This window comes from Odocoileus virginianus, chromosome 4, assembly GCF_023699985.2.
Source record: "Odocoileus virginianus isolate 20LAN1187 ecotype Illinois chromosome 4, Ovbor_1.2, whole genome shotgun sequence".
NCBI lineage: Eukaryota > Metazoa > Chordata > Mammalia > Artiodactyla > Cervidae > Odocoileus > Odocoileus virginianus.
In genome coordinates, this window is record NC_069677.1 from 20,163,106 (window position 1) to 20,190,228 (window position 27,123).

A 27,123-nucleotide genomic window follows, 5' to 3' on the forward strand; every position below is an offset into this window, starting at 1 on the left:
ATCAATTCTTCCACACTCAGCATTCTTTATAGTCCACCTCGACTACTGGAAAAACCATAGCCTTGACTAGATGGACCTTTGTTGGCAAAGTAATGTCTCCGTATTTTAATATGCTGTCTAGGTTGGTCATAACTTTCCTTCTAAGGAATAAGTGTCTTAATTTCATGGCTGCAATCACCATCTGCAGTGATTTTGGAGCCCCCCCAAAATAAAGTCAACCACTGTTTGCACTGTTTCCCCATCTGTTTGCCATGAAGTGATGGGACTGGATGCTATGATCTTAGTTTTCTGCATGTTGAGATTTAAGCCAAAATTTTCACTCTCCTCTTTCACTTTCATCAAGAGGCTTTTTAGTTCCTCTTCACTTTATGCCATAAGGATGGTGTCATCTGCATATCTGAGGTTATTGACATTTCTCTCAGCAGTCTTGATTCCAGCTTGAGCTTCATCCAGCCCAGAGTTTCTCACGATGTACTCTGCATGTAAGTTAAAGAAGCAGTGTGACAATATACAGCCTTAACGTACTCCTTTTCCTATTTGGAACCAGCCTGTTGTTCCATGTCCAGTTCTAACTGTTGCTTCCTGACCTGCACACAGATTTCTCAAGAGGTAGGTCAAGTGGTCTGGTATTCCCATCTCTTTATGAATTTTCTGTAGTTTATTGTGATCCACACAGTCAAAGGCTTTGCATAGTCAATAAAGCAGAAACAGATGTTTTTCTGGAACTATCTTGCTTTTTCAATGATCCAGAGGATGTTGGCAATTTGATCTCTCATTCCTCCGCCTCTTCTAAAATGAGCTTGACAGCTGGAAGTTCAAGGTTCACATATTGCCAAAGCCTGGCTTGGAGAATTTGGAGCATTACTTAACTAGCATGTGAGATGAGTGTAATTGTGCGGTAGATTTTTAGCATTCTTTGGCATTGCCTTTCTTTGAGATTGGAGTGAAAACTGACCTTTTCCAGTCCTGGGGCCACTGCTGAGTTTTCCAAATTTGCTGACATATTGCATGCAGCACTTTCATAGCATCATCTTTTAGGATTTGAAATAGCTCAACTGGAATTCCATCACCTCCACTAGCTTTGTTCATAGTGATGCTTCCTAAGGCCCACTTGATTTTCACATTCCAGGATGTCTGGCTCTAGATGAGTGATCACACCATTGTGATTATCTGGGTCATGAAGATCATTTTTGTACAGTTCTTCTGTGTATTCTTGCCACCTCTTCTAAATATCTTCTCCTTCTATTAGGTCCATACCACTTCTGTCCTTTATTGAGACCATCTTTGCATAAAATGTATCTCTAATTTTCTTGAAGAGATCTCTAGTCTTTCCCATTCTGTTGTTTTCCTGTACTTCTTTGCACTGATCACTGAGGAAGATTTTCTTATTTCTCCTTGCTATTCTTTGGAACCCTGCATTCAAATAGGTATATGTTTCCTTTTCTTTTTTGCTTTTGCTCCCTTTCTTTTCACAGCTATTTGTGGGACCTCCTCAGACAGCCATTTTGCTTTTTTGCATTTCTTTTTCTTGGGGATGGTCTTGATCCCTGTCTCCTGTACAATGTCGCAAACCGTCGTCCATAGTTCATGAGGCTCTCTGCCTATCACATCTAGTCCTTTAAATCTATTTCTCACTTCCACTGCATAATCATAAAGGCTTAATTTAGGTCATGCCTGAATGGTCTAGTGGTTTTCCTACTTTCTTCAATTTATGTCTGAATTTGGCAATAAGGAGTTGATGATCAGCCATAGTCAGCTCCCGGTCTTGTTTTTGGTGACTGTATAGAGCTTCTCCATCTTTGGCTGCAAAGAATATAATCAATCTGATTTTGGTGTTGACCATCTGGTGATGTCCATGTGTAGAATCTTCTCTTGTGTTGTTGGAAGAGGGTGTTTGCTATGACTTATGTGTTCTCTTGGCAAAACTCTATTAGCCTTTGCCCTGCTTCATTCTGTACTCCAAGGCCAAATTTGCCTGTTACTCCAGGTGTTTTTTGACTTCCTACTTTTGCATTCCAGTAATGAAAAGGACATCTTTTTTGGATGTTAGTTCTAAAAGGTCTTGTAGGTCTTCATAGAACCATTCAACTTAAGCTTCTTTAGCATTACTGGTTGGGGCATAGGCTTGGATTACCGTGATATTGAATGGTTTGCCTTTGAAATGAACAGAGGTCATTCTGTCATTTTTGAGATTGCATCCAAGTACTGCATTTCAGACTCTTTTGTTGACTATGATGGCTACTCCATTTCTTCTAAGGGATTCTTGTCCACAGTAGTAGATATAGTGGTCATCTGAGTTAAATTCACCCATTCCAGTCCATTTTAGTTCACTGATTTCTAAAATGTCAACGTTCACTCTTGCCATCTCCTGTTTGACCACTTCCAATTTGCCTTGAGTCATGGACCTAACATTCCACACTCCTATGCAATATTGCTCTTTACAGCATCGAACTTTGCTTCCATCACCAGTCCCATCCACAACTGGGTGTTGTTTTTGTTTGGCTCCATCCCTTCATTCTTTCTGGAGTTATTTCTCCACTGATCTCCAGTAGCATATTGGGCACCTACCCACCTGGCGAGTTCATCTTTCAGTGTCCTCTCTTTTTGCCTTTTAATACTGCTCACGGGGTTCTCAAGGCAGAATACTAAAGTGGTTTGCCATTCCTTTCTCCAGTGGACCACATTCTGTCAGACCTCTCCATCATGACCTGTCCATCTTTGGTGGCCCAACACGGCATGGATTAGTTTCATTGAGTTATACAATTTGTGGTCCATGTGATTGGATTAGTTTTCTGTGATTGTGGTGTCAGTCTGTCTGCCCTCTGATGCCTTCTCTCAGTGCCTACTCTCTTATTTGGGTTTCTTTTACCTTGGACGTCGGGTATCTCTTCATGGCTGTTCCAGCAAAGCGCAGCCTCTGCTCCTTACCGTAGATGTGGGGTATCTCCTCACAGCCACTGCTACTGACAGCAGGATATATCTGGGGGACAGGTTATTCTACCCTATTTTACAGAAGAAGAGAACTCAGTGATGGGATGAGTTATTACATTCAAATTACTTAATTCCATCTCTGATATGTCCACTACATAAAGTTGCTGTGAAGAGCAGATAAAATGATGCAATAATACCTACAAAATATCCTCAGCCATACACTAACACATGAGTGCTTGATAAATGTTAATGCTAGTTGAGTCTTTACCTATGGATAAGCGTTTGCCAACTTGGGTTCATGAAGGAAATAGATGCCTAGAGCTGTTTCTACAATCCCTTGAAAGAAAATGTGATCACACACAGTACATAAGATTCAAATTTCTCTGTTCCAAAATCAACCACAGATTTTGAACCTAAAGCAAGAAACTTAACCCATTGCTCCTTTGCCAACTTCCATGGTTAGGGAATTTTACTAAGACAGATTTGCAAGGTAATATGTCATCAGAAAACCTAACTTGACTGTCACAGTCCCTCTTTCCCAGTTGCATGACCTTGGTAAAATCATTCTATGTATTTCTATTTTGATTTCTTTATCTGCAAAACAAAAATATTAATAACTTACAAGGCTGTGAGAAATCAGAAGATAATATATGGTAAATTTGGAGACATACAGACAATGAGTTATGATTTTTACATCAGTAAAGTAAAATGGAGAATTGAAGCAAAGCAGCAGATGATTTGGTTCACATTCTTCCTTCCTCAAGCCCTGCCACTTCTTTCCTCAGAATCACTAAGTGCAGACAAGTGTAACACACTTAATATAATTCCAGGACAGAAATGTTTATAACCTGGATAAGAAGGAAGTAAATGCATATTTGACAAAAGGTGAAAAATAGGAGTTGCTGTAGAAATCTAGTGAAAACTTATTATGTAAGTAATATATGTTATCAATAGAAAAGTGAAGATAAACAAGTAGGGAGGAAAGAGAAGTGTGAAGGATAATATATGTGAGCTATGTTGAGTCTTTTCCTAGAAGGAAGTCAATAGATAATATCAGATATTGAAAAATAAATATAGAGAAATAGAAACATATTTTTCAAAGTTATGATGATTACTATCAGCAGAACCAGAAAGAAAGACTCTTAAAAGAACTTACCACTAACTTTCAACCACTAAGTTGAAAGAGAAGAGTTGGAAGCTTTTGGTTTCCAACACATCTTTTTTGTATTGCTTGATTTTATTTACTATTCATTTGATAAAATATGGGAGGAAAATTATTCAAAAAAGCATGTATTCTTTTTTTTCTTTGGTGACATCATTACAAGTTAAAATATCTAATATTGTTATTACTAAGTTTTTCATTTTCAGCATTATTTGTCTTTATTCCTAAACCTGCATTATTCAATAGGATAGCCACCAGACACATGGGGCTGTATGAAATTAAATTCATTAAAATAAAATAAAAATTCATTTCCTAAGTCCCATGTGCTGTATTCCATGACAAAAGCCTGCCTTGTTGGACAGAATAGAGTTATGGGATTTTCCATTATTGCAGAAAGTTCTATATCCTCATACTCTATGCAATTTCATCCACACGAGGTTTCAACTACTACTTATACTGGGAAGACAGCCTGATCTTTATCTCTAACCAAAGGTTTTATCTCCTGAGCAATGTGCCTTCACAAGTACCTGTTGACTGGACAGAAAAATTGCCTATGTCCCATGGTTCTTCATGCTCAATTTATCCAAATCTGAACGTGCTGTATTTCTCAAGGAAGTCATTTTTACTTCGTACATTCCCCATTTCTCCTGGGAAAGTCTGAAAAATCACTAGAATCAGTTGGCTGGTCTCTACTGTTCGCAACTCACTCTCCCTGAAGCTGATGGCAGCTTGGGAGAGGTTCAGTTCATCTCTTCTTCCTGACACACTTCTTCTGGCCAGAGTATCTACCAGGTCATCGTGTTCCGCTGATTCTAGGTGTGGCCTACACTTCTGCTATACAAGCTCCATTCTAAAACTCAAACTCCTGACTGGTGCTCTGTACTCTGGGTATCACTCAGTCTTCCTTATGATGTTTTTTTAATCCCAGTAAAATGCTATTCCTCAATTTCTGTAACTATGATACATTCTGAATGTTGCTATGTCATTTTGATGTAACCACAACAAAGTCTGGGGAATAAAAAGACTTTTGGTAAAATCAAAATACTTTTTCTTTCTAAAGTCAGGGAGAAGGCCTAAGTTGGTTTGGTGCTCTGGAAAACCAGTTTTCAAAAAGGCAGTGGTTTCCTGTTAGCTTAGCAAGTGCTACTGACATGGATTGAAACCAAAATGCCTATGGGATCAGCGTCACAAAACACATTTACCAGTTACTTAGTATAGGTAAAGGTGTATGGTAGAGAAGAAATGTGGATAGCTTCAAGGAGTTTACAGTCGGGGTTGGGGGGAATATTTCAACAGTTATCTTAAATCTAAGTCAGTTTGAGGATTTGGTAGAATGACCATCTCAACATCTGATCCAATGTTCTAGTAGGCATCTTCTGTTTTTTTACTGCAGAGGTTAGAAAGCTGAACATTACAACTCTTAGATCCCTGAAATTCTGGATAAGATTAAGTTCTAATTTAATCCATGTTTCCTACCGATAAGAACAGAATCTTGGCCAAGTTTCTTAGCCTCTTTGCATTTTACTTTCCTTATTTCAAAATAGAGGTTGTGACCTTAATATTATATTGAGAGATTTATTTAAGGATTCATTGATACAATGAATATACGTTAGTATACGTTAGTATACTGACTGGTTCCGTAAAGTGAAAGTGAAGTGATGTCGCTCAGTCATGTCCGACTCTGCGACCCCATGGACTGTAGCCCACCAGGCTTCTCCATCCATAGGATTCTACAGATAAGAATACTGGAGTGGGTTGCCAGTTCCTTCTCCAGGGGATCTTCCCGACCCAGGGATCAAACCCAGGTCTCCCACATTGCAGGCAGACGTTTTAACCTCTGAGCCACCAGGGAAGAAATTCTTACAATTAATATTAAGTGGAAGACATGGAATGTCCCTTCCCAGGTCCTGCTTCAGAGTAAGTAAGGAGGAAAGGAGACAAAAAGTGTCACATTCAGTTTGCTGATGCAGATCTAGCATATGCAGTGAGGCTCTGAAGCCAGCAGTTCCAGCAAAAGCTTGTGAGCATCGAATTGTTGCTAAGATGGTGTGATCCTGGTACCTACTGTTGTGAGAGCCACTATCTGATGGCCTAGTTTCTTGTGTACGGCAGAGATAATTCATCCTTGGGTGGGTCAACTTTGCAGTGTTGTTCTGAGAATAACTTCCACAGTATCAGCCTGGGGGTTGTGCTTCCAGCCTTTGTAACAATGTCAACATCATAAATTCTTAATTCCTTATATTAAAATGCTTTGTGTTTAAAGTGGTAAAATGGTTTATATTACATGAAAATGAACCCAAACTGATATATGCAAAATGGAAGAAGGCATCATCCCTTCCACTACACTAGGAAGCTGTAGTGGCTTTGTGAGGTATGAGTGACAGGAATGGACCACATCCACACTCCAGATCTGTTTTCTCAGTTATAAAATGGAAAGTTGTCTTGAAGCAGAACATGGAAATGGAATCCCACCTATTCTGCTCACCAGGAGGAAATTTCTTCACCATCGTCTTTTAAGACCACCGAGGAGTAGAGGCCACAATTGTCCCCTTCCAGATGATGCAGCAAATCATGCAGAGCCATCTTAAATCAGACTCATTTTTTCTTCCCTCTTGATCGTGGGGAATTCTCCTTGAAGCCATAGGTGTGGGTTGAGAGAGAGAAGAAAATGTAGTAGAAACAGGTACCATAGTTCTCTGAGCCACTTACTTACACAAATGCTTGCCCCTCTAAACCTACTTGAGCCTTGTCAGGTATATAACACCTTCAATTGATAACAGAGTGCTGTTGTCCTTGCCTGAATTTAAGACTTGGTGAGTCAGACCACACCCAGCTCATTACCTGCAGCATAGGCTGCATTGCAACTTGGTGGTGTATGGTCAAGTGCTCAGTCTCTATTAGGGCCCAGTGGCAATCTGAAAGGAAAACTGCTATCTGAAAGAATGAGTTATCTTCGCTTAACACCCTAAAGTCTATCCAGTGATCCATCTGGAGGGGCTGACCAAAGATTTCATGCAGCATCTCTACCTGCCACAGATATTTTAAGAACCATTGGATCTACTGGGAATGTAGCCCAAGAGACAAAGTAGCTTTCACAGCAGGCTGGACCAATTGTAGATTTCTTTTCTGTCCCCTACTCAAAAATGGCAACTTTTTTGATTACTTGGTCAAGAAGTTCAAATACCAGACTCAAACGAGGTGTATGTTGCCTGCAAAATCTGAAGAAAGATTTAAAGAAAGCAGGGGAAATCACTAGGGCATACAGGTAAGACCTAATCAAACCCCTTACAATTATAGTGGAAGTGGCAAATAGATTCAAGGGATTAGAGCTAAAGACAACATGCCTGAAAAACTATGGACAGAGGCTCATAACATTGTACAGGAGCTGGTGATCAAAACTATCCCCAAGAAAAAGAAATTCAAAAAGGCAAAATCGGTTGTCTGAGGAGGTCTTACAAATAGCTGAGAAAAGAAGAGAAGTAAAAGGCAAAGGAGAAAAGGAAAGATACACCCATCTGAATGCAGAGTTCCAAAGAATAGCAAGGGAAGTTAAGAAAGCTTTCCTAAGTGAACAATGCAAACAAATAGAAGAAAACGATAGAATGGGAAAGACTAGAGATCTCTTCAGGAAAATTAGAAATATCAAGGGAACATTTCATGCAAAGATGGGAATGATAAAGAATAGAAACAGTATAGACCTAACAGAAGCAGAAGATATTAAGAAGAGATGGCAAGAATATACAGAACCATACAAGAAAGATCTTAACAACCCAGATAATCATGATGGTGTGATCACTCATCTAGAGTCAGACATTCTGGAATGCGAACTCAAATGGGCTTTAGGAAGCATCACTCCAAACAAAGCTAGTGGAGGTGATGGATTTCCAGCTGAGCTATTTCAAATCCTAAAAGATGAGGCTGTGAAAGTGCTGCACTCAATATGCCAGCACACTTGAAAAACTCAGCAATGGCCACAGGACTGGAAAAGATCAATTTTCATTCCAGTCCCAAAGAAGGGCAGTGCCGAAGAATGTTCAAACTGCTGCACAGTTGCACTCATTTCAAATGCTAGCAAAGCAATGCTCAAAATTCTCCAAGCTAGGCTTCAAGAATGTGAACTGAGAAATCCCAGATGGTCAAGTTGGATTTAGAAAAGGCAGAGGAACAAGAGATCAAGTTGCCAGCATCCGTTGGATCATAGAAAAAGCAAGAGAATTCCAGAGAAACACCTACTTCTGCCCCATTGATTATATCAAAGCCTTTGATTGCGTGGATCACAATAAACTATAGGAAATTCTTAAAGAGATGTGAAAACTAGACCACCCTACCTGCCTCCTGCAAAACCTGTATGCACTCAGAAGCAACAGTTAGAACTGTACATGGAACTACAGACTGCTTCAAAATTGGAAAAGAGTACATCAAGGCTGTCACCCTGCTGATTTAATTTACATGCAGCATACATCATGTGAAATGCTGGGTTGGACAAAGCATAAACAGGAATCAAGATTGCCAGGATAAATATCAATAACCTCAGATATGCAGATGATACCACCCTTATGGAAGAAAACAAAAAGGAAATAAGAGCCTCTTGATGATGGTGAGAGGAAAGTGAAAAACTTGGCTTAAAACTCAACATTCAGAAAACTAAGATTTTGGCATCCGGTCCCATCACTTCATGGAAAATAGATGGGGAAACAGTGGAAACAGTGAGAGACTTTATTTTCTTGGGCTCCAAAATCACTGGAGATGGTGACTGCAGCCATGAAATTAAAAGATTCTTGCTCCTTGGAAGAAAAGCTATGACAAACCTAGACAGTGTATTAAAAAGCGGAGACATTACTTTGCCAACAAAGGTCCATCTAGTCAAGGCTATGGTTTTTCCAGTAGTCATGTATGGATGTGAGAGTTGGACTATAAAGAAAGCTGAGTGCTGAAGGAATTGATGCTTTTGAACTGTGGTGTTGAAGGAGACTCTTGAGAGTCCCTTGGACTGCAAAGAGATCAAAGCAGTCAATCCTAAAGGAAATCAATCCTGAATATTCATTGGAAGGACTGATGCTGAAAATGAAGCTCCAATACTTTGGCCACCTGACACGAAGAGCCGACTCAACTGGCAAAGACCCTGATGCTGGGAAAGATTGAAGGCAGGAGGAGAAGGGGATGGCAGAGGATGAGATGGTTGGATGGCATCACCAACTCAATGAACTTGAGCTTGGGCAGTCTCTGGGAAACGGTGAAGGACAGGGAAGCCTGGCATGCTTCAGTTCATGGGGTTGCAAAGAGTTGGACATGACTAAGCTATTTTTATTGATTAATAAGAGTGCACAAATTTGCCATTTGCTTTTAGGAGGTGTATCTTGACATGTTTGAGACCTCTGATACCACAGAAAGATCACCAGTATGACTTTTGGAGATATATGACTTAGAATTTGGAGAGATATTTCCATATATGTGTCACATAAGTCTTGGGATAGTTGCTACTTCCTCTTCACCTGGTTGTATCAACACATGATATCATCAGGAAAACATACCAATGTGATATCTTATAGAACAGAGAGGTGATCAAGTTTCCTGGTTACTAGAATATGACAAAGGTTTAGAAGGTTGATGTGCATTGCTGAGTATATTGCTTGTCCTAAGACCTGAAAGTAAACTGCCCCTGATGAATTTTCATATCAAGTAAAAAAAAAAAAAAATTCCAGATCCACAACTGCATACCATGTTCCAGGACATTTATTGTTTCATTCAAGCAACAAACAGCCACAACAAAAACAATAAAAATCACATGGATCAATAATTGTAGTCATAATCAGCACCTGATTAAATGTACAATAATCCATTCACATTCTGCATTATTTTTAGACTTATAACCAAATTTGACTTCCAGCAAATAAGTTAAAAAGTGTTATTCATGAAAAGATGCAATATGCCCTAATTTTGCCAATTTATACCAACAGAACCCTGGAGAACATGTATCAGGCCTGATTTGAAACCTATTAGATCTAGGTGGCAGCAATATAACTGAGAGTAAACTAAAGGTGTTTATTAGAATGCTCCAAAATAAGATTCTGAATGTTTTTGAGTCACTAAAAATGGTTCCAATAGGGGAAAACCCAGAGAGCAAAGCAGACACACTACCTGAATTAGAAGGACCTGTGATGTAAAGGTGGGGCCAAGGATGAAGAGGCAATTTCCTGCCACCTGCTCAGGGAGGCCCTCGCTTGAGGCCGCACCCAGCAGGACCAGCAGAGAAACTGGTGCCTACTGGAGCCTGGGAACCCAGACCAGTACTGGCCCTCGAACAACAGAGCCTGTAGTCCCTCGGCTGGGTACCCATGTCCCAGCTGCACTTGGAGAAGAGTGCAGATTCATCTGAGTGTATCACTGCTCCCGTGCACGGAGGCTCTTACTGACTTGGTTTAAAGAAGCTGATTCTTCCAAGCTGCAATTCAACACCACCACTGAAGACACCATAATGGAGAAGCTGTCCTTCAAGATGCTTCTGGGAAAGGAAAGATGCTGTGTTGTCTTAGCAGAAAGATTCTACAAGTGGCAGCAATGTCAGGGAACACCCAGAGGCAGCCTTACTTCTTCTTGTTCCCCCAAATCAAAACAGAAAAGTCAGAGAGAGTGAGTGCTGTAGACAGCTCTGAGGACTAGGAGGAAGTCTGGGACAATTGGAGGACGTGAAAGATGGCCAGGATCTTCGACTGCTGGGTGCCCCCAGAGGGAAGGGACAGCCTGTGGTTCCAACACCATTATCACAGGAGATTCCTTCAAAGGTCTAAATGGCATCCCCTAACACGATGCCTGCCACACTATATGGACAGGAGGCAGTCTCAAAGTGACTGGACTTTGGTAAGAATTTGGGTTCTTTGGTAAGCTCACAGAAGTTCTGAAGTTGACTCACACTCCAGAGGACACTACCATCCACCGTGGTGAATAACTCCTGAAAGTACACTCCTGACTGTCTGCTTCCTGTCAACTTACTGCTCAAAAAGGAGATCAAGGCAAATGACAGAAGCCAGAAGATGTTACAGTGGCTGGCCACAAAGTCAGAGTCGGATGTGCCCCAGGTGTCCAGGCAGTTCCTGCAAAAGAGTCTATTCCCCTCCAAGGGAGGCTTCTGGAGTGATGGCTGAAGTGGGAGGAGGAGGAGCCTTTTGGCAAGCAGCCTCACACCCTTCCAGAGACCAAGCACTTCCAGAGACCAAGGCCAAAGTGTGCAGTGCAGAATTCCATCGTGATAGCAGGTTCCAGCCTTGTGTGTGTGAGTCGGGGCAGGGGGATATTGCTTGGGAAACAAAGTGTTAGTTAACACTTCTGGCTTCTCCAGGGAAGGGCTATCCTGATTGGGACCAAGAATCCCTAGTGGGGTGGGTGGGCAGCCAGGAAGAGGAAGGGCACCACCATCAATTCATGGTGGGAGGGGAGGGGCTCTTGTGCCCACAGCCTTCTCCTGGTAGGACTGGTGGACCTTCCCTCAGAGCCTGACCCCACTGACCTCCACCTGACTTGACCTGACCTGGGGCTGCTAGCAGAGGCTGTTTTCTGCTCAGCCTTTGGACTCTTTTAGTCTTTTGGAATTAAGGTCTTAAAACATATTTTTCCCTTGAATAAACTATACTTGATAAACTGTCTACATTTCAGAAAATGCTGCTGGTGGAAGGAATTCCAGATCTCACAGTTTTTTTCTGGCATCAGACCCTAGGGAGTGATTGTGTCATTAATACGGGGCACTGGAGTTTTCTGTGGAAAAAAACTGCATTTTTGGAAACAATAAAAAGGCTTGGTTGAGGGGAGGGGAATGGCTCCAATTTGCTTGGTTAATTGACTAAAAGATGGATCTAAAGGACACATATACTGAATGAATTTGAAATTCAAGAGGAAGGCACCCCAAAGCTTAGAGAGACTGTGATGGTCATGTGAATTTATGTAAGAGTTTCTCAGCTATACCCTGACTACATCCCCTCAGAAGCTTCAAAGACATGTCCTTCACCAAGACCAAGAGAAACGCATTTGTGAGGGAAAACCAATATTCTCTTTTTTTTAACTTTTTTTTTTTTTTTAATGTGGACCATTTTTAAAGGATTGAATTGGTTGCAATATTGCTTCTATTTTATGTTTTGATTTTGGCTCCAAGGCATTTGGTATCTTAGCTCCCCAAACAGTGATTGAATCCACATCTCCTGCATTGGATGGTAAAGGTGAAGTCTAACCCACTGGACTGCCAGGAAGTCCCAGAAACCCAGCGTTCTTAAAACAGCTTCATTAAGGCTATTCTCTATAGGCTAAAAATAACAGTGGGACCAATTGCCATTAAGTTGGGCAATGTGCGTTCAGTGAGAATAATATGATCATGATGAAACAGACCAGAGCCTTATGGCCTACTCCCCCTTGTCCTCTGATGCCTTTTGTCTGCAGAAAAGTTTTAGCCAAAAAGGTTAAGTTTAATCAAAGAAGTGAGAAAAAGCAGAAGCAAAGGGAAAAAAAGTCAAACAGGACAAAATAATAATAGTTTAGCCATTAAGCAAAGTCAAGGACTTTTAGTTCCTCCTGAAGGGTGATAGATAATTCTGAACCATATCCTGTGAGCCGTTTTGTAGATACGGAAACCCCAAACAAGTGGAAGAAGTTCACTACATCATGACCAGACTGTAGCCATGACATAAGCTGCCACAATTCTGAGAAATGGTCTCAAAGAAATAGGAACAAACCAACCCTGGAACTGAAAACTAATTATACCTTCAACAGTCAAGATGATGCTAATCAGACCACCTCATGACCAATTTTGAGATGACTGTCAGAGCTAGTTGTACTAGCCTCCCGCTGCCTATACATCCTTGTATCTCTCCTTTAAAGGTCTTGCCCACTGACTGACAGTGGGGGGAGTTGGTATTTGGACATGATTCCACCCACCACAGCCCTTTGCCATTGCTAGCCTCCAAACTAAAGCAAACTTTGCTTTTCACAAACCTTGCCTCTTTGTTGACTTTAGAGTGGTGAGCAGCTGGACCCACTTCTGGTAACAACGTGTTGGTAAATGCTGATTCGGGTCAGAATTCTGTTTACTCTTGCTTGTAGAGACCAAATAAAATTTGACTGGACTGCCTATCATTTTTTTTGCTTTAAGGACAAAATCATCAGCTAACCAGTGCCAGAGATCTCTATGGATCAAACCATTCTGATTATGGCTTTGACTCAGCTTCCCATCATGGTAGCCATTCCCACTTATCCTCTAGACTGAAGACAGGAAAAAAAAAAATCTCACTTAAAAATTATGTTTGTTGCCAGGTACTATAAAAAAAATTAGTTTGACACTAACTCAGGATAAAATGCTAAACAGGTACTATAGAAAAAAATGAACAAACAAACTTAAAGTTCAAAAGAGAAAACCAGTGATTTCTAGTAGCTAATCTAGGTTCATTACTAGTAATCCATACAAAAGTGGCCTCATTTGTCCCTAAAATGAGATTATTAAATGAGAAAAAAGTTATATATATTGTATATATTTGATCATAAACTTCATGTAAATAAATAGTATAATAAAGAATACCTGGATTTCATTAATAAACAGTACATTGGCAAATGGAGAACATTCTTTTATTGGTCAACCTATATTTGAACTGCCATGTCAGTGTTGAATGTAATATTTTATTTGCTTACTATTTTTATTTTTTATATTTATTACTTATTTACTTGGAGGTATCAGCTCTTAGCTGCAGCACATGGGATCTTTATTTCTTTTTTATTGAAGGATAATTGCTTTACAGTGTTGTGTTGGCATCTGCCATGTATCAACATGAGTCAGCCATAGGTATACATATGTCTGCTCCCTCTTGAAACTTCCTCTCACCTCATACCCTATTCCACCCCTCTAGGCTGTCACAGGGCACCAGGTTGAGTTCCCTGTGTCATGCAGTAACTCCCCATTAGCTATCTATTTTACATATGGTACTGTATATATTTCAGTGCTACTCTTGGGACACACAGGGTCTTTGTTGCATCACGTGGAATCTTTTGATTCCACGCAGGCTCAGTTGTTATGGCATGCAGTCTTAGTTACCCTGTGGTTTGTGGGATCTTAGTTCCCCAACCAGGGATTGAACCCAAGACCCCTCCATTGTCAGGCAGATTCTTAACCACTGGACCACCAGGAAAGTCCCAAAATAGAATACCTCAAAACAAATGTTAACCAAACATAACTGTTTACAAACAAGAGAGGAATTCAATAAGGCTTTGGATAATCCAACACATGAAGAACAGTTGTGGTAACTAGAGGGTTTTGTGTCAAAAAGCAAAAGTAAAACTACTTTGTTGGGACAGCACCAGTTAGCTGCCTTTATTTGAAGTGTTGCCATATGAAATAGGAAACTGATTTACTTGGGATAACTTCAAAGGAAGATCAAGGACCAAATAGGTAAATTTCCAGAGGGGAAGATTTGTATATAATACATAGAAACATCTTCAACTCAATACAGTCACTTGGCAGTAGAATGTGCTGCTGTGGGAAGCAATGGACTTTCTGTCTGGCAACGCCTTTGCATAAGCTGAGTCTGCTTCTGCTGTGTGTTTCAGTTGAGTACATTCCTGCAATAAGTAGGAAACTAGATGACCTTTAGGTCCCTTCTAATCTCAGTTTCAATAATTCCATAAAGAGTGAGCAGGGAATCTAAAAGGAAGGAAAAGCAGTTTCTGAGATGTGGTAGTCATTGTGGACAGGGTATGAGACAAGGTGGTGATTCAGATAAATTGATCTCAACATATTCTCTATCCATAATGTAGCATCATGATTTCTCATATCCACTTGAAACATGAGAGCTAATTAATTGGACATTTTGTTTTCTCACCTCAAATTAGGATACATCTGCTTAAAGGACAACTGTGATACACTGATTTAGATGATATGCCTTTCCCTGGGTATGGGGATACATGGAAAGAGCAGTGGCTAGGAACAGGAAACTGGAAGTTTTAGAGTTTAATCCCAGGATTTCTCCAAACTCACCATCAGCTTTCTGAGAAATTTCTTTCAAATTCCATTTAGCTTTCACTGAAAAGGAGATTTGTGAGATGTTTACTAAAAACTTTTAAAAACTGAGTGTAAGATAGCTCTTCAGATACAAGATCTAGGCTCAGAAGCAACCTGATGACTTCGCCTCTCATATTTCACATGGCAGGCCTGAAATGAAATAGAGCTAACTTTTTTTTTTTTGGTCTTGACTTTTGAGGCTAAAGGGAGGATTTTGGAGAAGATATAATTCATCCCTGTGACTATAGAATTATCTGAAGAAGTGGCTACATTGGAGTGGAGTAAGGTAAGAATTGATCAAATCTCAGTCACTCCCGAGGCCTTAAACTGAGTTTTTTGTTAGCGTCTGAGGATGCAATGTCTGCAGGGAATCAGGAGGCCTGGCCCCCCGACTGCCTTCAGAGCACGTTGTGGGAGGTGCAGACCAAAGGTGAGTTTACACATCAGTGACTAAAGTTTCCTGCCACTAAGCATAAGAAGTCACTCATGAGCAGCGTCCCTAAACCACAGCTACAGGATGTGGGCACAAGGCCTTGTATAATTGTTGGCCGAGAGCCAATGAGCATTCATCCCTGTGCAAATACTTGGGCTCTTTTGTCGTTGTTAACCTTTGAAAACCACAGGCATGAGTCTCTCTCTTTCTTCCCCTTTGGCACAAGTCATCTTCTCTTCTCCACCTTGGTCTCTTGTGTGTAAAGAATTTCTGGGGGAGCTTTTAAGCCTGAATTTAATACGTTTGCCCTCCCCTCTCTTGCCCCACAAAATGCCAGGCAGAGGTACAGCTGCCTTACAAAATATCTGCTGGCTTCCGCAGCTTTGTTTGGGCTTTTTAATCAGATAGGACATCAGAGAGCTCCAGGACTGACCTTAGCCTTTTAAGAAAATACAACTAATTTCTGGAAATTCCCCCTAAACAACGGTGACCTATTGTTTTCTCATGTCAGAATTAACTCAGAAGGTATGAGACACTGATTTAGATGACATACCTTTTTCTGGGAATGGAGATATGCAGAAGGACAGTGGGGCTGGAATCAGAGACTGAAAGCTTTAGAGTTTAATTCCATATTGCCATAAAGTCACCATCTGTTTTTGAGCAATTTATTTCCAATTTCTAGGCTTTTGCTTCATGTTCTGTGAACTGAAAGCATTGGATTAGATGGTTTCTATGCTTCCTTAACCCCAGGCTCTATAAATTGGCTTCCTTAGTAATGCTTCAGCAAAGGGACAATGAGAAGAGGGCTCAAAGCAAAAGATCCTCATAAATTGGCTTCTCTTTTCTGCCTTAGAGATGGCCAAGGGTCAGCCTCCAAAAAAGCCCAAGTGCCCACTGGAAGCCCAGGTGTGATTCTTGGCAGTTTCTCTTTTTGTAAGTGTTAAAGAATGCATCAGTTTTCCTTTATAACCCCAGTTCCCCATACTCAGGCATGGAAACAAGTCAAGTCTACTCCAGCATGGGAATTCTATTTTTAAATAAAAGAGATGGCAGATCACTTTTACTTAAAAGAGACAGAAGGAGAAATTTCTAACCATCAAAACTGCCCGAGATATATCAGAAGACTATGAGCAATCTGCCTATTGTTCAAATAGTTTCTGAATCTCCATTCAGATTTACTGGAGATTTTTTGGTGGAATTTCTTGAATGGATAAAGGACAGAGAAGATGGCCAACCATGACATTTTTATGATGATATGCTTTATACTTAATGCCCCTTGTATCTAATCTTATTCCTATGTTGTCCCTTTGGGAAACTTTACTGGTATAGTTCAGATAACAGCCTGAAGGAAAAGCCCAGGGATACATATAGGTCTCTTGGTTTGTGGGTTGTGGCTGGTTGTCCAGCTTATGGACAAGAAACCCGACTGTCCCCTGGGAATACCACATGGCAAATGGTAAAGAGATAGTAAGTTCATGCATGAGTGCGTGCTAAGTCACTTCAGTAGTGTCTGATTCTTATGACTCTTTGGACTGTAGTGTACCAGAGTCCTCTGTCCATGGGATTCTCCAGGCAAGAATACCGGACTGGATTGCCATGCCCTCCTCCAGGCGATCTTCCCCACCCAGAGATCGAACCCACATGTCTTATGTCTCCTGCATTGACAGGTGTGTTCTTCACCATTAGCGCCACGTAGGAAGCCCCAGCAGGCCCATAGTGACCAGAAAAACAATTCCCAGAAGAACTGAATTTAGTTCCCTTGGATGTTGTCTGAGGTTCTGCACCAAAGTGGCATTGCTTTACAGGCAGATACTCAATGATTTTTATTTAATAAAATAATTTGACTTCATTTCATTGAATCCTTCCAAGATCTTTATGAAGTAGGCAAAAGAGATAGCATCATCTCCATTTTACAGGTGAGGAAATTAAACCTTAGGAAAATTAAGGTAATTTTCCAGGGTCTCACATGACTGATTCAACTCTTTCCAGAGAAAAAAGGGTGTTTTACCTAACGACTGGGGCTTCCCTGGTGGCCTAGATGGTAAAGAATCTGCCTGCAATACAGGAGACATTGGTTTGATCCTTGGATTGGAAAGATTCCCTGGAGAAGGGAATGGCTACCCACTCCAGTATTCTTGACTGGAGAATTCCATGGACAGAGGAGCCTGGCAGGCTACAGTCCAGAGAGTTACAGAGTCAGATGTGACTGAGCAACTAACACTACTTAATGATTAACAACAATTATTTAAAGAATTATAAGGTCTCTGGTTTTAAAAGATTTTATCAATCATCTCTTTAGCAATCCCTTTCACTTTAGTCCCTCCTAGTACATGTCAAAGAGCAATGCTTCCATCCTTGGGCATTTTTTTGCTTGTTTGTTTACCTCTTTATTTTTTTTTTATTTTTTTTTCCATTTATTTTTATTAGTTGGAGGCTAATTACTTTACATCATTACAGTAGTTTTTGTCATACATTGAAATGAATTAGCCATGGATTTACATGTATTCCCCATCCTGGTCCCCCCTCCCACCTCCCTCTCCACCCGATCCCTCTGGGTCTTCCCAGTGCACCAGGCCCGAACACTTGTCTCATGCACCCAACCTGGGCTGGTGATCTGTTTCACCCTAGATAATATACATGTTTCAATGCTGTTCTCTTGAAACATCCCACCCTCGCCTTCTCCATCCTTGGGCATTTTTAAGTATAAGAAGTTCTTTCTTATCTTAAACTGCCATCCAAATCCCTGAATCCTCTTATCCTCTGGTCATAATCCTGCTTCCTAGGTCCCACTTATCAGTTTCTAGAATATCCCACAAGATGGTCTGTATGAAATATGAAGACAGTTCTCATGTCATCTCTGAGATCACTCTTCTCACACTAAACAGCTTTGGTACCCTATTGTTATAGACTGGACCTCAGGGTTAAGAGACATCACCCTGCTCTCATCTTTTCTGATTTGTACTACATCCTTTCAAAGGTCATTTGGGAACAGTCCAACTTAGAAAATTCAAAGGGAATGAATGTGCAGAAAGAAGTCAATTGTCAGACTGATCCTTAAATGGTAAATAAAGAGAATGTGCTGGACCTTTCATAGACTCTGCCAGCAAATGCCACTATCTTGAGGCAAATGGGGATTTTCTGGCAGCACTGTTAGTAATAATTTGCCAATTGTGCCTGCTTCAGAACCACTGCCAAAGCAATCCAACGACTTTTCATTCCACTACTGTTGACAGGACAGCTAAGGATTTCAACATTTCCTTTTACAGTCTGAATAGAAGTTTCCTGCCTTGGGGACTGTAACAATATTTGCCATCATGAGGGGAAAAAAAAAAATGTGGGTCCTGGGAAGTGGAAAGAGAGGGAGAGATGTACTAATGGAAGTAAACAAAGACAAAATCAAACGAGAGTTACTCAAGGTTTGGATTTTGAATGTCTCCATCAAATTGATGTTTGTGAAACATCAGAGGACGAATCTTTGCAATTGAAGAAGTAAGCAGGTTGAAGAAAAGACTTTAAAGTTAGGCTTCACATAAACATCCTCTCCCCCCAAAAAGCTGGAATTTTTAAACTGAATACCAGCCAAGGTATCTCAACTTTGGGTCTTAGGACAGACAAAAAGCTGATTATGTTAATAATAATGTTTATAGAGTTCAGCATTAAAAGTATTTTTTTGAAAATAATTTAAAAATACAATAAAATTGAAAAAAAACTTTAGAGATGAAAACAGATGAGATAATCTCCTGAGTTGTTTACAATTAGACATAAGTCAAGGAGAGACAAAGAGGAAATACAAGAGAAAAGAAAATGTAAACAGAATGAATTACAACAGTGTTTTTGATAAACATGCTTCTTATCCCCTCTAGAATCCATAGACATTCCACAGAGGGCACTTGTAAGACCCAAAAGACAGGGCACTTGTAAGACCCACTGACCTGTGGCATTCCCCTCTCTGTCTCAACCACAGTGGTCTTTCTTCTTCCTGTTTTACATATTGGGCATCTGAAACAGATTCATTAGAAGGAAAGATCTGCTATTGAAAAATAAAACATATGAACAAGCAATCAAAAAGGAAAAAAAAATAGCAAAAAGGAAATGAGTCACTGAAACTTCTTGATCAGGGAACTATATGATCAAATTGTGCTTTTGGAATCTGGCAACAAATGCAAAATGAATTAGAAGATGCTCAGCCTTGGAAATGATACCAACTAAAAGGTTATAGCCATTATCCACCTAAACAGAATTTAAAATGTTATCTAATAATATACCTGCAAGAATGAAAAGGAGAAGTATGTGAAAAATTTTGAAACAATAAACTTTAGTTTGACAGCTGGGTGTTGAGCTTAATACTAAATATGGTCTGTTTGTGCCATCCCTCTAAATTTATATGTTGAAATCCCAATGTGATGCTATTAAGAGTTGGGGCCTTAGCTTATAAGAGCAGAGCCCACATGAATGAGATTCTGTTGTTGATGTTCATTTGCTTAGTCAAGTTCAACTCTTAAACCCCACGAACTGCAGCACACCAGGCTCCCCTGTCCTTCACTATTTCCTAGAGTTTGCTCAGATTCATGTCCATTGAGTGACAATATCTAACCATCACATCCTCTGCCGACCCCTTCTCCTTTTGCCTTCAACCTTTCCCAGCATTAGGATTATTGCCCTTATGAAAGAAGCACAAGAGAACTCTCTTGCCTCTTTGCCTAAAAGGATATAGCAAGAAATCTGAACCCTAGGAAAGGGCCCACACCTGACCAGGTTGGTACCCTAATCTCAGAATTCCAACCTTCAGAACTGTAAGAAATAAATTTATGTTGTTTATTAGCCACCCAGTCTGTAGTATATTTGTCATAGCAACCCAGACAGACTAAAAGAGATACAATATGGAATGTATTTTGCAAGAAGATTAAAGACATCAAAATTGATAACTGTGACTATTAAAATCTCATAGAGAAATCCAAAATTTTGAAGAAGTTGAATATAAGTGGCTACTGATATAGATGATCAGCAGACAGAAATGCAAAATTGAATCTTAAAGAAATACCAGGGATGGGACTATGGCTTTGGAAGTCATCCTCATAAAAAGGAAACTGAAATAATACAGATTGAGATCCCAGTGAGAGATAAGATCAGTATCCAAGGGCTGAAAATAAAGACCCAGAACATGCCCACATTTGGAGGACTGAGAAACAAGAACCCAGAGGGTCTGCCCTGAGTTTATGAACAGGTATTTACTTGATAATGTTATTCAATATACTTAGGTAAATTTATTTTCTGAGTTCAAGAAATTTCATAAAAGATCTGAAGTGTGCATTTATCAGTCTAATCAAGCTTTTTGATATTCTAAGATACTAAATATTTAAAATCATGTGATACTATTTAAAAGTAGCTGATTGTTTCAGTCTAAAAATATGGTGAGCTGAAACAGAATCTTCAATAATGATGTAGCTATGGATGATGTATTTATCCATTGAAAGGAGTGTCAAAAACCAATACTCCCCCGAGCAAGGGAATAGCCAAGTTTGTTTTGGTTTCCAATGAATGACATTAGCCCAGTGTAGGTCTCAATCAAAATGGGTTCAGTGAGCACCGTCAATCCCTCTCCTCTTCCAGATCCAGTGGAATTCTTGTGGGTGTTCTGGATAGCTGGAACAAGCTTCGACGTGAACCCAGACAACTGAAGAGGAAAAGAAGACACAGAATTAGTGAGTGCAAAGTAGGCCCAGAGACACGCCCTCCCCACCAGTCTTCACAAAAGTTGACTACTCTCCTGGAACTGCACTTATTCTTACTACTTAAACAGAAATCATTTCTTGGAATTGTTAATATTGCTTCCGTTAGTCTTTTAATAGATTGATCTGTTAATAAATTTTGTACATAATAAAATTAACTGCTGCATCTTATTTATTTTTCATTATTGATAGCTTGTACAACATTAAGAAGTCAGTTTAACAAATATTTGCTGATATTCTAGTTTGGATCAGATACCTGTCATGTACTACTGAAGATTCAGACAAGTGAGATATAGCCTCTGCCCTCACAGCGTGTGAGCGCCAAGTCACTTCAGTTGTGTCCGACTCTTTGTGACCCTGTGGAATGTAGCCCTCCAGGCTTCTCTGCCCATGGGATTCTCCAGGCAAGAATACTGGAGTGGGTTGCGATGCCCTCCTCCAGGAGATCTTCTTGACCCAGGGATCGAAACTGCGATTCTCACATCTCCTACATTGGTAGGTGGGTTCTTTCTTTTTTGCCACTTTACCTATTTTTTAATTGAAGGATAATTGCTTTATAGAATTTTGTTGTTTTCTGTAAAACATCAACAAGAATCAGCCATGTCGGTACAGCCATCGCTGATCTCTCCCAAACCCCCCTCTCTTTCCCCTCCCCACCCCACCCTTCTGGATAGTCACTCTCTTTCCCCTCCCCATCCCACCTTTCTGGATAGTCACTCTCTTTCCCCTCCCCACCCCACCCTTCTGGATAGTCACAGAGCCCCTGTCTGAGTTCCCTGAGCCACACAGCAAATTCCCACTGGCTGTCTATTTCACGTATGGTCATGTACGTTTCCATGTTACTCTCTCCACACATCTCACCCTCTTCCCCTCTCCCCCGGGCCCATAAGTCCGTTCTCTCTGTCTCTTTCTCCACTGCTGCCCTGCAAATAAATTAATCAGTATCCTCTTTCTAGATTCCATATATATGTGACAGTATATGATATTTATATATCTCTTTCTGACTTACTTCACTCTGTATAATAGGTTCTAGGTTTGTACACCTCATTGGAATGACTCACACACGTTCCTTTTTGTGGCTGAATAACATTCCATTGTATATATGTACCACAGCTTATTTATCCATTCGTCTGTTGATGGATAGGTGAATGTACTTATATGCAGAGTACATCATGAGAAATGCTGAGCTGGATGAAGCACAAGCTGGAATCAAGATTGCTGGGAGAAATATCAATAGCTTCAGATATGCAGATGACACCACCCTTATGGCAGAAAGCAAAGAAGAACTAAAGAGCCTCTTGATGAAAGTGAAAGAGGAGAGTGAAAAAGTTGGCTTAAAGCTCAACATTCAGAAAACTAAGATCATGGCATCCAGCCTCATCACTTCATGGCGAATAGATGGGAAAACAGTGGAAACAGTGAGAGACTTTATTTTGGGGGGCTTCAAAATCACTGCGGATGGTGACTGCAGCCATGAAATTAAAAGATGCTTACTCCTTGGCAGGAAAGTTATGACCCACCTAGACAGCATATTAAAAAGCAGAGACATTACTTTGCCAACAAAGGTCCGTCTAGTCAAGGCTATGGTTTTTCCAGTAGTCAGGTATGGATGTGAGAATTGGACTATAAAGAAAGCTGAGAGCTGAAGAATTGATGCTTTTGAACTGTGGTGTTGGAGAAGACTCTTGAGAGTCCCTTGGACTGCAAGGAGATCCAACCAGTCCATCCTAAAGGAGATCAGTCCTGAGTGTTAAGTGGAAGGACTGATGTTGAAGCTGAAACTCCAATATTTTGGACACCTGATGCAAAGAGTTGACTCATTTGAAAAGACCCTGATGCTGGGAAAGATTGAAGGTGGGAGGAGAAGGGGACAACAGGGGATGAGATGGCTGGATGGCACCACTGACTCAATGGACATGAGTTTGGGTAAACTCTGGGAATTGGTGATGGACAGGGAGGCCTGGCGTGCTGCAGTCCCTGAGGTTGCAAACAGTTGGATACAACTGAGCGACTGAACTGAGCTGCACTGAACTGTCAGTGGACATCTAGGTTGCTTCCATATTCTAGTTATTGTAAATAGTGCTGCAATGAACATTGGGGTACATGTATCTTTTTGAATTTTGGTTTCCTCAGGATATATGCCTGGGAGTGGGAGTGCTGGTTTGTAAGGTGGTTTTATTCCTAGTTTTTTAAGGAATCTCCATACTATCTTCCAAGCGGCTGTATCAGTTTGGTGGGTGGGTTATTTACCGCTGAGCCATTGGAGAAGCCCACACAGCAGTGACACTATAATAATATAAAAAAATGAACTTTTAATGGTCATACAAAGTCCATGAAAATAAACAGCAAGAACTGGCACAAGATATTAAAGAAAAACAAACGAAATCATATATGGTTAGAGGACCAAAAATGACTTCCAAAGGAGACATTTGAGGCAATCCTCCAAGGGTTAATAGGGTTTCAGCAAGTGAAATGAGGTTAAAGACAGTCTAGCTGACTGCTGCTTTTCTAACACAGCATCCTTCTCTCCAGTTGAGATTCCTCTTCCAATAAGAGTGCCCCAGGGCTTCCCTGATGGTACAGCAGATATGAATCTGCCTGCCAATGCAAGAGACACAGGTTTCATCCCTGATCCAGGAAGATCATGTATGCCACAGAACAGCTAAGCCCATGCACCACAACTATTGACCCTCTGCTCTAGAGCCCAGCAGTCACAGCTACTGAAGCCTTCACACCTACAGCTAGTGTTCCACAGCGCAAGCTATCTAACCCCCGTCTCCTTTCCTTCTCATTGCACAGAAGCCACTGCAGTAAGAAGCCTGCCCATCGCAACTAGAGAATAGCCCCCACTTCCCACAACTAGATAAAAGCCTGCACAGCAACGAAGATCCAGCACAGCCAATAAATAACTAATTTTTAAAAGATTAAAAAAGAATGCCTCTATTTTCCTTTGGAGAGCCGCATTCTTCCATTTAGTGCAAATGGCATAAGTGGAGCTGGCTTTAGCATATGACTCAGTTCTAACCAATCAGAGGAATCCATAGGAGATTGGTTCAGGTATGGGCACGTGACCAATGCGGCTGTGAAACATATCATCCAGGTCCAGAGGTATTCATGGTCATTTTGGCCACACAGTGAGAACCTGACTTAGACTGAAAACAATAAAAGGAGAGAACTAAGACATGAAGCCAGAGAAATTTTTCACAAAACCATCCGAGTTACTAAATCAGCCTACCCTGAACTTTAAGTTAAATGAGTAAAAAATTTTTTAAAAAATGAAAAAAAAAATCATTCTTTTGGTCAAATCAGGTTGTACTGGGTTGAGAGGAGGGTAATTCAGGGAGCACTGCAAACAGAGATATAAAGAAGGAAACAAATTAGGAAAGCCCAGATCTTTGTATTTCCAATTAGCTCATTTATATCCGTTAACTCATTCCAGTATAAGCCACTCAGGTAAGTAAAAGAAGGTATCATTATTTCCATATTAGAAATCAAGGCTCAGAGAAAGTAAATGACTTGTTCAGAGTCACTCCATTTTCTGCACAATGGTAAAAAAGAATATTAGGAACAAGGGACTAGTCACAGTGAGATCTAAATATGCTTTCTAGGCAACTGGCTTACAAGTCTAAATTAAAACTTTCGGAGTATATTCCAATATCCATCTAAATTATTATGCATATTCAACCAAGTGACCAATGTTTTCCCTTTTCTCCATGAGGAGGGCCACTCTTTGCTTTGAGGGACTAATACAGAGTGATGATTCGATGAAGAAAGAGAAGCCTGTAGTTGTTACCCATAATCACATTTTTATCCCGGACTGTTAATTTTATACCAAATTGCCCTTGGGCAAACCACTTCTCCATTGTAGCCTTAGTTTCCTTGTTAGTAAGAAAAAAATCTAAAATTTAGAATATATCCATCATTACTACTTGACCTAATCTATAATGGACAAGGGGCTTCCCTGATAGCTCAGCTGGTAAAGAAACTGCCTGCAATGCAGGAGACCCCAGTTCGATTTCTGGGTTGGGAAGATCCCCTGGAGAAAGGATAGACTACCCACTCCAATATTCATGGACTTCCCTGGTGGCTCAGATGGTAAGAAATCTGTCTGCAATGCAGGAGTCCTGGGTTCGATTACCGGGCTGGGAAGATCCCCTGGAGGAGGGCATGGCAACCCACTCCAGTATTCTTACCTGGACAGAGGAACCTGGAGGGCTACAGTCCACAGGGTCGCAAAGAGTTGGATGTGACTGAAGCGACTTAGCACGACACAGCACAGCACAAAAGGGACAAAAAATAGGAAAGAAAGAAAAACCATGCAAAAAAAACTTACGTGATTTACTTGTTCTGTGACCTTATCATAAATTCACTTCTCCTTTATGAGCCTCAGCTTACTCTTTTGAAAAGAGGCATTGAAATCTATGGTTTGGGGCTAATTTTGTTTAGTCACTAAGTCATGTCTGACACTGTGACCCCGTGGACTGCAGCACGCCAGGCTTCCCTGTCCTTCACTGTCTCCCACAGTTTGCTCAAATTCATGTCCACTGAATTGTTGAGGCTATCTAACCTACTCATCCTCTCACCCGCACTCATCTCCTTTTGTATTCAATTTTTCCCAGCATCAGGGTCTTTTCCAACTCTTCACATCAGGTGGCCAAAGTATTGGAACTTCCGAAACTCAGAAGTTAAAAAAATGGTGACTTTATGATAAACAACATAAAGTTTGCTAGAGTGCATTAATATCTGTGGGTTTTCAGTAAAGTAATAGTTACCTAATTAGATAATGTCAAACCTTAATTTAAACTCACTTCACTGACTAAAGAATCTAATAGATAAGCAGGGTTTTGCTTGTTTACCAAGAGTTTCAGGCTATAGTAACAAAGACAGACAGAAGTTACCTCTTATTATTACTCCCAGCACCCTCTTTAAGACCTTAGAATGGATCTAAATATTACTTGCTAGTGAATGAAACGAACTATAGTCATATAGCCTGGAAATTCTGGAAAGGAGGACATCATTCCTCACAGAACACTCCACCAGTGCTTTAGTGACTGGATAAGAAAAGCCAAATGGGAAGAATAAATTAAATTCAATAACAAGAGTATTTAATTTAACTGCTATGTTTAAAATCACAAAGTAACTAAGGTCAGAAGTCAAATGTGCAGATTCCAATCATTCATCTATTGTTTTATTTGCCTTGCCTCATACTCTCTAAGAAGCCACATTCCTATACGTGGACATACCCACCTCACAGCAATGTAACCATGTCTTCTCCCTCACTGTGTATAGTGGGGGGAAAAAGTATGTTTCCTTGCCCAAAACTAATGGTTAGATTCTAGAAGAATCATTTAATCTCCCTGGATTTTAGTTTATGTATCTGAAAATGGGAAAATAATAATGATGGTAAATACCAACCTCATCAGACTATTGTATGAATCCCAGTGAATTGCTCAAAAATATTTTAAAGCATAGTATTTATAGATGTAAATATTATCAGAGGCAAGAAAGAGTTTAGATTCCTTAGTCCTACTCCTTTCAATTCCAGACTTTGAATGCCAATTTCCTTTATATAAACCATAGACTTGAGAAAGTATTTTTTTTTAATTTTGTGATATGTCCTATTTTAAAGTAATAAAAGTTCCCTGGAGGCCAAAGGATATATATTCAATTCTATTCAGAAACCATGACTTCAAAAGACATGGATTGAGCATCAAAGTATCTCTTCCGAGGTATTTATCAATTATAAAGGAAAAATACTAACTTTACAAAGGAGCAATCTGGCATACACCATCTTAGACAAGTAATTAAGGTTAACATCTGTAACAAGGCATACAGGCAC

At 40.3% G+C, this 27,123-nt stretch overlaps 1 protein-coding gene and 1 pseudogene across 3 annotated transcripts in view; one reads left to right on the forward strand and one right to left on the reverse strand.

The window, feature by feature from the left end:
- Positions 1 to 21,455, forward strand: part of LOC110124313 (abasic site processing protein HMCES pseudogene) — a 63,683-nt pseudogene extending 42,228 nt beyond the window's left edge.
- Positions 9,809 to 27,123, reverse strand: part of TPRG1 (tumor protein p63 regulated 1) — a 177,237-nt gene continuing 159,922 nt past the window's right edge. The window contains exons 6-8 of one of the 3 annotated variants that reach the window (XR_011487246.1): positions 20,929 to 21,229; positions 16,109 to 16,260; positions 9,809 to 14,765 (exon numbers count right to left, since the gene is read on the reverse strand). Coding sequence is in view for 1 of the 3 variants with exons in the window: in XM_070466246.1 (XP_070322347.1) it covers positions 21,035 to 21,229 (195 nt within the window). In the remaining 2 variants the exon portion in view is untranslated. Of the gene's footprint in view, positions 16,261 to 20,356; positions 21,230 to 27,123 lie in introns of those variants that run through there. The other 2 variants (XR_011487245.1, XM_070466246.1) reach the window with 2 other exon arrangements.